The sequence below is a fragment of the Petaurus breviceps genome, unplaced genomic scaffold (assembly GCF_028583685.1).
Source record: "Petaurus breviceps papuanus isolate PSGF00001 unplaced genomic scaffold, PetGlider_PUasm1.0 90925, whole genome shotgun sequence".
Classification (NCBI taxonomy): Eukaryota; Metazoa; Chordata; class Mammalia; order Diprotodontia; family Petauridae; genus Petaurus; species Petaurus breviceps.
In genome coordinates, this window is record NW_027187380.1 from 12,321,284 (window position 1) to 12,333,131 (window position 11,848).

Below are 11,848 nucleotides of genomic sequence, written 5' to 3' on the forward strand. Positions count from 1 at the left end.
TTTCCACGACACTCACTGTTTTGGGTTCTTTGTGACCTGTTTGATGAGCTGGCAGTAAATTTCATCATTCAAGTTGTTTTCCCGGCACAGCTATAGGAATAAAAATTTAGTTTCTAGAGACAGTTGAGGACTTGTGTCAGGACAGGAAGGTTGGGAAAGGGGAAGGGTATAGATTCTGGGGTTAGGGACAGTAAAGTGGAAATCAGAAAAGGGGACAGAGGGGCATAGGATTCAATTCAAGACCCTGGACATGGCAAGGCTCTCCTGTGTCCCTGGCCTTCCAGGTCCAATACTCACCTTCAGCATCTCAAATGGTATATCCACCTCATCTTTCTTCTTGGGTTGATCACCCATAAATTGCATCACAGCTATGGATCAAAAATGGGAGAAGATAGGTAGAGAGGGCTAGGTGGGTGTGCTGGGGAGAGACTAAGTGTTGGTACTTGAGTTCTAGATACATGTAACTAAGAGCCATGGAAACCTGTGCACATTGGTAATACTGTCATAGGGAGTAGAGACTCAAGGAGAAAAGGAGTGGAGTCCTAGTCCTAGACACACTAAGAGCACAAATCCGGCATCCCAATATCTGGGATGCTGCCAGCTAATAAGAAGTACATTTGGGGGCGGCTAGGTGGCACAATGAATAGAGCACCGGTCCTGGAGTCAGGAGGACCTCAGACACTTAACACTTATTAGCCAAGTGACCTTCGGCAAGTCACAACCCCAATTGCCTCTCATTCTCCCCTCTAAAAAGCAAAAAAAAAAAAAGTTCATTTGCCCAAGGTATACCCAGCACAATCATAGATGACTTACCCCTGAAGTTCTCCACAGCTAGCTTGTTCATATCCTCATAGATTAAGTTGGTAAGAGATTTCTGGATGGGAACCTGAGGGTCAGAGTTGTTTGAGCAGTGACCAAGGGGCAATAGTGCAGAAAGGCAGTAACAGACTATAAAAGTCTGTATCTGCTTGCTTCCCATGCCAGTTAAATGCAAAGAGATCACTCAGGAAGGGGATAGGTTCCCTCTCACCCCTGGCCCCTTACCTTGGTATGTTGTACCAGGTTTCTGGCATGATGTTTTGACATCCCCATCCAGCCCTCCCTAGATTAAGGACAAAGTCCAGTTAGGTCTTCATAGGAAGGAGACTGGCTAAAGGCTAGTCAGAGACTTTGGGCGTTGGGGAAAATCGGGTATCCTCTCTCTTTGTTCCTGCTGTTTGGAGTTAGGTGAACAAATGAATTTGGGTAGAGGACCATGACCAACCCACAGAAGAGGGCACAGAATAGGTCCCACCTAGACTCTGAGCACTTACGAGGTCTGTATTGGCCGGAAGTACTTCAGGGCATACTCCCACATGGCATAAGTGCTGGTACCAGCAGCCAAAGTGGAGTGCACATCTGGGAAGACAGAGCTGGTCACCACAGAGGACTCACTGGGTGCCTGGGTGAGGGTGTGTTCACACTAAAGGTAGAGGAAACCTAGTGTCAACACAGTCACTACAGCTGGCCTGTTCTTTAATTGGCCACTAGTGCTGGCTATGTTTCCAAGCACCAGACCCTGTATTTGTCTATGCCCCCATCCTATCCCATGGTATAACTGGGCAGGAGCCTGCAGTACAGCTGCAGAAGGTGCAACATCAGAAGTCAGTCAAGCCAAAGAAGCTTTTATTGAACAACTGCCTGGCACCGTGCCAGGCTCTGTGCAAGACACAAGAGACGCACACCAAATTTCCCTGCTCTCAGGGAGCTTACAGTCTAGTCTAGTTGGTGAGACAAGATGCAGGAAACAATACTAGGAAGCTGCATTTATCTTCTGATAAAGAACTCTTGGATCAGATGCAAAGTGCTTAGCTTTGTTCGAGCCTGCCCTTTACAAGCAGTCACAAATCCCCCTTCCCAATTGAAATGTGGTCACCCTGCTACTTGAGGACAGGGATTATGTCTTCAATTCCTTCCCTATTTCTTGGAGCACCAAGCCCTGGTCTCCAGACAAGTAGGTCTGAGTTTAGTCAATCTCAGCTAACTTGGAGTTGGATGATTTTTTTTTCCCCTGGTAGGTCAAGAGACAGAAGAAAAAATTATTTTTCCCAGGACTTAATTTTGAGAATTCAGGCAAAGAGAGTCTCGAGAGAAGAGGGTGTTCTTAGCGCTGGCAAAGTTCAGGAATTGCTAGTTATGCCTCAGCCTGTCAGGTTCTCCAGTCTCCCTCACCTCCGTGGCCTGGTTCTGTGGAGACAATCCTGGTTCTCTTGGAAGACTCCTTTGCAACCCATCCCTCTGTTCCTTGGGGGAGGTGAGGTAGTCAGACACAGCAGCCACTTTCACCATGTCAGAAGGAAAGAGCCCAGATCGACCCCCAGTGGAGCCAAATTGCCACCCTGCAAGTGTCAGATAGAAACAGTGTTTGGACTGGAACACAGAAGTATCAGATGCCAAGCCTGAGTTCTGTCCCTGAATGCCACCCAACTAACTTGACCAGCCAAAGCACTGGTACCATCTACAGCTCCTGTCCTGAGTCCACACAATGTGTCCTCCCCTCTGTTCCAGTGAACACAGACAATATCCTTCCTTATGCTGTGCTAGGGCAGCTAGGTGGCACGGTATCTGACCTTAGATACTCAATGGTTGTGTGACCCTGGGCAAGCCACTTAACCCTGTTTGCCTTGGTTTCCTCATCTGTAAAATGAGCTGGAGAAGGAAATGGCAAACCACTCCACTATCTCTGCCAAGAGAACCCCAAATAGGGTCAGAAAGAGTTGCACACAACTAAAAAACGACTAAGCAACATACTATGCATCCAGGGAGGGCATAGTAATGTCTACCTGGTTCTAGGGAGGCCATGGGTAGCAGCTTAATGATGTCTCCACATCGGAAGCTCAGGAGGCTTCGGTCATCAGTGACATAGCTCCGAAGGGCAATAACGTAGCTCGAGTCCTGGAGAGGGAGAAGCAGATGGAGCAAGGGAATGCATTCTCTGCCTGGCAGTTCCCTCAGCCTTGTCCTTTATTCTTCACTTCCAGTTCTTAACAATCTCTCACTCCCTTCAAAGCTAAACCCGAGTGTCCTATATGAGGCCTTCCCCTAGTTTTTGGTACTACCCTCCTGAAATCAGCTTGTATTTACTTTAAATATGCTTTAATTTTGCATATATTTGTAAGTGTAAAGGTTGTCCCCTGGCCCTACTGGTCCCATTTGTTTTCTTTGTCTCCTCAGCCCTTAGCACACTGCTTGGCCAATCAAGTCAGGTCATTAAGTGCCTACTATGTGCCAATCACTGTGCTAAGCACTAGGCATGCAAAGAAGAGCAAAAGACAGTCCCTGCTCTCAGGGAGTTCACAGTCTAATGGGGGAGATAACATGCAAACAATGAGGTACAAACAAGTGATATACAAGATAAATTAGAAGTAATCAACAGAAGCTAGATATATTGAGAGCGACCAGGAAAGAATCTTGGGACATAGGAGGTAGGTACCTCATTAATACCTGACTCTCCCCTCACTCATCCCTACCCAATTCTCCATGTCCACCATCCACTGTCTTAGGCTGTTTTCTCCTTTCCTTGTTTAGAGCTATACCATCAAATCACTGTAGGTATGAATTGGAGAGCCCTTCAGATGGCCATATGGGTCAACCACATACTGGAGAAAGAGTCCCAGCTTCAACCTATCACACAGGTGATTATGCAGCCTTTGCTTAAGGGAGGACCCACCACCTCCCCAGGCAGCCCATTTCCTTTTGAATAACTCTCTTTGTTAGGTGGGGTAGTTAAGAAGTGTAGTGGATAGAACACCCCAAACGGGAATTGGGAAGAGCTGAATCTGGTCTCAGACTCTCACTAGGTGTGTGACCCTAGGCAAGTCACTTAACCTCTGCCTCAGTTTCTCATCTGTAAAATGGGAACACACTGGAGGAGATGGCAAACTACTCCAGTATCTTTGCCAAGAAAAATGTAGTCTGACTAAATGACTGAACCACTTGTTAGGAAGCTTTTTCTTATATTGCTGCTACTGTGACATGATGCTTTACTTTTCTTAATTAGTATTAAGTCCCTAGTAGGGGCGGCCAGGTGGCTCAGCGAGTAAGAGCACTGGCTCCAGTGTCGGGATGACCTGGAGATAGAATCCCGGGCTCAGATACTTAGCACCACACCCAGAAATAACTGGCCGTGTGACCTTGAGCAAGTTACTTAACCCTGATTGCTTAAAAAATAAAAATAAAAAAATAAAAAAAAAATATTAAGTCCCTAGAGAGTAGGCCCTGGAAGACCTTTGGAACTTTCACCTTGGAACCCACCTGTCCTGAGTAGTGAGATTTCACTAGACCTACCTGGACCCAGATCCAAGCATATTCTTTTTTTGCACCTCTAGCCACAGTCACCCACCACATCACACCCCTTCCATCTCTTGCTGTGAAATGATAATTGAACCAACACTATCTTAGATTTCCAATCACTTTCTACTCACCATCGCTCTCTGCCTTCCCAGATCAAAACACCCCTCTATCAGCCACCCACTCCCTTATATGCTTTATCTTCCCCTATTAGAATAAAACTTCCTCAAGGATAGAGATATGTCTTCATTTTGTATTTTTATCCCCATTGTTTAACAATCAATCAACAAGCATTTTAAAGTCCCTAAGTGTGCCTCTTTGCAACTTCTATCCAGTGTTAGTGATTCTGCTCTCCAGGCTTAAAGAGAGCTAAGTCTAATCCATCTTCCACATGTCAGCCTTTAAATATTTAAAGGCAGCCAAGAATGCCCCCTGATCATCTTTGCTGCAAGGTGAACTAAATCTAAACTCCTAGATTCTAGGGAAACTCTGTTGGACCCAGAGACCTAAATATTGAGAGGGTTGGACTAACTCAGGGCTTCTTAACCCGAGGGTCCCTGGGGGAGATTTCAGGGGATCCATGATTTTGGATGGAAAAAAATTTGTCTTCATTTTCATTAGCCTAAAAATTAATGTTTCCTTGAATTATGATTTTTTTTAAAAATGTTTTCCTATGAAGTGGTCCATAAGCCTCACCAGACTGCCAAAAGGGTCCATGACACAATAATTATAAGAATTTCAGGATTCAGGGTGGCTAGGTGGTGCAGTTGAATAAAGCACCGGCCCTCAGAGTCGGGAGGATCTGAGTTCAAATCCGGCCTCAGACACTTAATACTTACTAGCCATGTGACCTTGGGCAAGTCGTTTAACCCCAATTGGCCTGCCTTCCCCCTTCCAAAAAGCAAAAAAAAAAGAATTTCTGGATTCAATGGTGCCTAAGGTGCCTCTAACGTTCTTCAAATATTCTATGATTCCATAACCTATTGAGGACTAAAATGTCCACCTATGACATGGTAGTTACCTGGGATAGGACAACCTATTGCTTATTGTCCCAGTGGCCTCCACAAGCACTGATATTTCTCCTCCATACCTGTTGTCCAGCCTCTGGGTACCCTCACCATTTACAACTGTTACCAAATCTGCCTCCAGTGATCCCTCCTCCCTTTCTTCAACTCTCCCCTCCTCTTCACTCCTGCCCCATACCCACTCACTCTTTTGAGCTCATTCAGGAAAAACTCCACCATGGACTTGATGGTCTGGGCTTGATTTGTGTGCAATATCAGTTGCTCATTCCTCAGGGAAAGGTGGAGAACTCCATGTCCTTGAGCCTTTACTTCCACAACTTCTGCAAAACTGGGGATGAATCAGTTGGGGGTCAGTACTATAGTAGAGACATCCAACTTATACTTAAGAAAAGTGAAAGCTTCTACCATGTTTCCCCAATAATAAGACACTGTCTTATTAATTTTTTTGGAAAGAAAAACACCAGAGGGCTTATTTTCAGGGGAGGGCTTATGTTGTCCTGCCTCAGCTCTCCTCTGCGGCACTGCTCTCAATGGCACCAGCAAGCAAATCACTAGGGAAGAACAGGATGACGCGCTCACTGCTGCAGCTCTGATTGGATGCAGCTCGGAGCGCAGCATGCATTTCACCCGGGGGGGAACGGTGCATACAGAGGGTACTGTAATGTAGCGTGTAGCGCAGGGGATCACCTTCACTACAGTAGCAATCTCAATAGGGCTTATTTTCGGGGGAGGGCTTATTTTAGAGGAATCTTACACAGTAAGGGGAGGGCTTATTTTCGGGATAGGTCTTATTATCAGGGAAACATGGTAGGATGCCAGTGTCTACTGGCACCTCCCACCCCTCCTAACCTGTAGCTGCGGAGAGTCTTGAGGTGATCTGTGAGGAAGGTGGTATTATTCACAGCTTTGAGCAGGCGAAGACCCCGATGAGACACAGCCAGAAGTTGTATATCACTGCCACTCTCCCCCTGTAGGGGAATTCAGGGTCACATTGTTGGCAGGGGAATCATGGGAAAAGGAGGGAAAATCCCCAGCAGAGTGAGGAGGGTGCCAAGATATGACACTGGTAAATTCATGAATTTTGCTTCTTGAGTGCTATGGAAATGTGTCTTTTTTTTTTTTTGGAGGGGAGAAGGCAACGCAATTAGGGTTAAGTGACTTGCCCAAGTTCATATAGCTAGTAAGTGTCAAGTGTTTGAGGCCTAATTTGAACTCAGGTCCTCAGGGCCGGTGCTCTGTTCACTGCACTACCTAGCTGCCCCCTGTTTATGTCCTTCTGTCCATTCTGTCATTGCCACCAAGTTCATGGACTCCTTCCTGATGGCAGGAGCTATGTTCTGTCTCCCTTATCTGACTAAGGGCTTCTTCTCAAGGGCAAGAACTGTGTCTCCTCTGTTAGACTAGGAGGTTCCTGAAGGAAAGAATCATGTCTCTCTGGTTAGACTGGGACCGCCCTTCTATTTTCCTACCCTTCCATAATGCCCAGTACATAAGACACTGCATTCACCACAGTGGTTGACTTTGATGGGTGGAGGACATGGAATGACATTCCAAGGCCCCAAAGAACATACTTGGGCAAACTAGGACTTATGAAGAATACCTCCCCCCAACCCTGCCCAGTTCCAAATAGGGGGCCCTGCCAGGGCTATGTAGGGTTTGCACTGACCGAGACATGGAAGATTCGAGAGAAGTAATTGTCCCAGTTGTCACGGGCAGCTACCACAATTCTCTTCTTGGTACTATCTTCAATGATGGAACTGGCATCCATGCCCACCTGCAAGTCCGCTGTAGACAAGAGACTCTTAACTTGGCCACTAGCCCACCTATCTTCCTTGACAATTCCCTTCTCCCTCTAAGTAACTGCCTTATCCTATGCTGACTACCCAAGGTCTTAGATTACCTAGATTACTGCTGAATGGAATGGAGGGGGAAGTCCCTTTCCAGAGACCCCACCACAGATACCTCCATCTCCATTTTCCTCACCTTCTCCAATATGACTTTGTCTCCCAATGCATAGAACACAAGATTCTCCCATCTTTTTGACGATCGCTACCAACCCCAAAGTTTCTTTGTCTCAATACCTAGCATATCCTTCATCTTGTTCCGTTCCTCTGGGGAGATTCGGATACAGGACTCTGTGAAGGTGTCACGCAGAATCTGAGGATGTAGCAAGATCTCATTACCATGGGGACTTCTAGGGTGAGAGTCAACCTCCCAAGGAATGACTACAGACAGAAATACCAGTAGTCCCAGCCTCTTAAAGGGTAATACCTCTATTCCCCCATCAGTCTGTCTCTTTCTGTCTGTGTCTCGATTCCTGGCTCCCTCTGCCCCTCAATGCTTGTGTGTATGCCTATCTTTGTGTCTCTCAATGCCTCGCTTTCATCTTCGGGCATGTCTATGTCTCTTAGTACTCCCCCTTCACCAACTGAAAATCAATCTTATACATAGGCATGGTTGGGACTGCGACTTAAGAAATGCTATGAGGGGTCCTTTATTGCCTGGGTTTCATTGAATTCCACTGCCTAAAGTATTACCAATCATTCTTTAATGCCTATATTAGGCATTGGCATTAGGCATTAAGAAGCATGGCCTCCTTTAAAGTGAAAATGCTCCTGGGAGAGAGAACTCGAATCAGTTTCATCAGATTGCTTCATAATCTACCCTACCTCAACTACCTAAATGGAAACAGAAATGCCCATTGACTAGGAATTTTAAGTGACCTTGGGCAAGAGATGGGAAGGGAGGGAAGGAAGAGAGCGGAGATTCTGGAGGATGGAACGCAAGTAAGGGGGGAAAAAAGAGGACCAGAGCTGAGATTCTCAAAGGTCGGGGCAGTGTGAAACTACTTGGAGTGTCATGAAGTGGAAGGATATTGACACAAGATCACAAATTGTCCCTTTCAGGGAGAGGGGTATAAAGAAGCTAGTACTCACTTGTTCACAAAGAAGTCTCAAACAGTAAGGGTGAGTGAAGTTCTCCCGGGGGTAGAACACCTGTGAGAGGTACAGAGATCTGGAGCCATTGTCCAGATGGAAATCGGAAGGCCCTACTTCTGTCTAGCCCCCTCATTTCCTATCCTGGACCATTACTGGCTCTAGGAAGGCCAGGTCAGGAGCACTGAGAAGAGGGGACAGGGCCAATAATGGAAGAGAACAGAAGACTCACCATCTCCCTACCTCTTTTCGAAGGAATAGCCTCCAGGTGGCATTGGCATAAGCAAAGGAAACGCTGCTTGAGGGATGAAGCAACTGGGTACTGATATGTTCATCCCCCATGGACAGAACTGGGTCTAGAGATCAGAAAAAGTAACATTAGAGACTCCAAAACTCTGTGCTTTCCTTTGTCACTGTCCTTTCAGTCGTGTCCAACTCTGTGATCCTGTTTGGAGTTTTCTTGGCAAAGATGGTTTGTCATTTCCTTCTCCAGTTCATTTTACAGATGAGGAAACTGAGGCAAACAAGGTTAAGTGACTTGCCCAGCGTCACACAGCTAGTAAATGTCTGAGGCCAAATTTGAACTCAGGAAGATGAGCCTTCTTTACTCTGAGCCCAGCACTCTATGCACTATGGCGCCACCTAGCTATTAGCAGCATCCCAAATCCCATGAAGTAGCTAGGCAGGGCAGTGGTTAGAGCGCTGAACCATGAGTCAGGAAGACCTGAATTCAAATCCAGTCTCAGGTATAGCTTGTTTGTGTCATTTAACTTCCGTCTGCTTCAGTTTCCTCATCTGTAAAATAGGAATTATATTAGCACCGACATCCAAACTTCTTTTGGGCTTTGTTCTGTGAAGTTTGGATTCAGTCAAAGGAACACACTTGAGGACCTAGGGGCTCACAAGTGGCCTCAAGGCCAAAGGTTCCCCACCCCTGGAACCTCCCAGTGCTCCAGGGCTTTTCAAACTTTTTACACTCGTGACCCCTTCAGTGCTTCTTAAACTGTGGATTAAGACCCCACAGTTTAAGAAATGGCAACTCTAGGACTAAATTACCAAGAAGATGACAATTTCATTGAATTGGTAGAGGGAGTTCCCTTTACCAATGAAATCAGAGGTCTCCGTCACCAAATTTGTCTATATAAAGCAAGACAAACTAAGATCTAGAGGGAAAAATCACTAATAAAAGTGATAAGCCACATAGATGGGGGTAGAAAGAGATCAGAAAAAGTGTCTTATAGCAGGAAGCACTCGAGGCTGGTTTGTGGAGGATAAGGGAAAGGAGAAAGAATTGTTTGATGAGCGTCTCCTTCCCCAGGGACTCCCTGAAGAGAGAAGAGCTTAAGAGGAAGAATGGACCTTCACTCTTCAAGGTCAGCAGTCCTAGCCCTGATATACCCACCTCTGCTCCAAATAATGTGGCCCAATCCAATATTAGAATGACTGCCAAAGCTTTTATCATGGTATTTCTACAGAACAAGGTCCTGTAATGTTTTCCCTGAACAAATTAATGACTTTAGGTGAACTATACCTGGATTTCCATTCCTATTATTCTCATCTTTTAAATTCTGATTCTTAACCTTCCAAAATCCCAGAATATTCTTGGACCTGGGATACTCCATTATTCCTTAGCTCCTCTCCAACCTCTAACCTCCTTCTTTTATATGGTAGATTGGCTAAGACACTAAATTTGGAATCAGCAAGACCTGGGTTCAAAACTTGCCTCAATTTATGAGTTGTGTAATTATTTAGTAATAGTAATTAGTTGTGTAACCTTGGGCAAGGTTGCCTGAGAAGGACTGGGCCTGGAGTCAGAAAGACCTAAGTTTGAATCTCACCTCAGACAAGTCACTTAACCCTGTTTGCCTTAGTTTCCTCATCTATGACCCCTAAGGTCCCTTCTACCTCTAATTTTTTTTGGGGGGACAGGGAGGGAAGGAATGTTTCATCCAGACTGGAAGTACAATATCACTTATGGCTAGATCCAAGCACTGACTACTGTTCAGTACAGAAACTTTACCTATCTCCATTTTTCCAACTTCCCAGTTCTCTCATCCTTAGTCAACCTGGTGGCCCTCCACTCTCCAAGACCTCACCATATTGGTTCCAGATTTAGTGTGGACACTTAATCATCTTTAGCCCAAACTCAAACAATCCAGCAGCCTCTCCCAGTAGCAGGAATTACAGGTGTACTCCACTACACTGGTACAGTTCTAAATCCACAGCCCTGTGACCAACTAAGCTAGCAAACCACCCCTGAAGAGGATTTAGCTTGTGACAATTTAACACCCTTCCCGTCGCCCAGTGCTCCAGCCCACCTCCCCCATATTGGAAAATAAAAGTCTCTCTAGCCAGAGCAATGAGACCTATTCAGTTCCAACCCACCCCCCTCTTCAAGATGGCTGTCACTTGGGGGTGGAAATAAACTTAATTTAGGGACACCTAGATTCGATTATAAAGCCAAAGAATCAGAAAATCTCAGAGTTAGAAGAGACCTTAGAGTTCCTTTAATCTCTGCTCTTCTGCCATGTCAGAGTAATACAACCTGGAAACCCATTCTTACCATAAAGGTCATCAGACTCCTGCCTCCCCAGAAACCCATGATACAGATAACCCTGAAAGGCACTACTGAGAGTGACGAGGATGGATCTGGGGGGGTTCCTCACCTGAACGGGGTGGGGCCTGATTCTCTGATGGGGGAGAAGCTGGAGGTGGAGGTGGAGGAAGGGGTGATAGAGGCTGAGGAACTGAGGTCTTGGATTGGACTGGAGCAAACAAATCCATCAGGGGTCTCTGCTTCTCTTTGATGGATTTAGAAGATTCAAAGGAGATGGAGGATGTGGGCCGCCGTGCAACAGGTGGTGGTGAGTCCTTCTTAGGGCCCAGAGCTGATGGCTAGGGGGAAATTGAGAATTATTCATGGACCTGAGCCCGCTAGGCACCTTTCCCTTCTCTCAGAGGCCCACAAGATGACAAGTCAGTCTAAAGCCAAGAAGGGATGGGGAAGAGGACCATAAGATTTTTGCTCCTTCACACATACAGAATTCCCCAAGAATGAGAAGGAACAGAAAAGGAGTCAGAATTGTAAAACCCAGGATTTCAAGGGTCCAGTCCCTCAGGCTCACCGAAGGAGGCAGATAGTTGCCATTAAGACCCAGTTTGGCCAGGGCCTCATCCTTGGGGTCATTCCTCTTTATGAAAGCTTTTTGAGGCTTCCTAGGGAAGGAACAGGGAGACAGAGGATCAGTCCCAGGGAGGCTTCCCCACCATCCCTTTGGAAAACTTTCCTCCAATTCCTGGTAACCTCTTGGTCCTGACCTGGTGGGCTGTATTGGTTCAGGCACTGGTGCAGGGCGGCTCTGGTACATCTTGATGATGTTACGAATTTCTTTGCTGGGCTCTTCTAGTTTGTGGACTGGTTTTGAGCTCCATACCACAGTACCTGGAGGCCTTTCCCTATTCTCCTTTTGGCTTTTGGCCTCTGGGCTAATGTCACTTTTAGCTTCATCTCCTGCTTTGGCTCCAGCACCATCTTCACTCTTAGGTTTGTCTCCTCCT

At 46.2% G+C, this 11,848-nt stretch overlaps 1 protein-coding gene across 1 annotated transcript in view; it reads right to left on the reverse strand.

Moving 5' to 3' along the window:
• Positions 1 to 11,848, reverse strand: part of MYO15B (myosin XVB) — a 31,573-nt gene that overhangs the window by 3,182 nt on the left and 16,543 nt on the right. Inside the window, exons 17-32 of the mRNA XM_069076861.1 lie at positions 11,609 to 11,846; positions 11,416 to 11,506; positions 10,957 to 11,185; positions 8,534 to 8,646; positions 8,291 to 8,350; positions 7,436 to 7,511; positions 7,021 to 7,139; positions 6,204 to 6,322; positions 5,541 to 5,682; positions 2,823 to 2,934; positions 2,212 to 2,378; positions 1,314 to 1,462; positions 1,045 to 1,102; positions 814 to 886; positions 298 to 368; positions 17 to 90 (exon numbers count right to left, since the gene is read on the reverse strand). Of these exons, the coding sequence (XP_068932962.1) occupies positions 17 to 90; positions 298 to 368; positions 814 to 886; positions 1,045 to 1,102; positions 1,314 to 1,462; positions 2,212 to 2,378; positions 2,823 to 2,934; positions 5,541 to 5,682; positions 6,204 to 6,322; positions 7,021 to 7,139; positions 7,436 to 7,511; positions 8,291 to 8,350; positions 8,534 to 8,646; positions 10,957 to 11,185; positions 11,416 to 11,506; positions 11,609 to 11,846 (1,891 nt within the window). The remainder of the gene's footprint in view (positions 1 to 16; positions 91 to 297; positions 369 to 813; positions 887 to 1,044; positions 1,103 to 1,313; positions 1,463 to 2,211; positions 2,379 to 2,822; positions 2,935 to 5,540; positions 5,683 to 6,203; positions 6,323 to 7,020; positions 7,140 to 7,435; positions 7,512 to 8,290; positions 8,351 to 8,533; positions 8,647 to 10,956; positions 11,186 to 11,415; positions 11,507 to 11,608; positions 11,847 to 11,848) is intronic.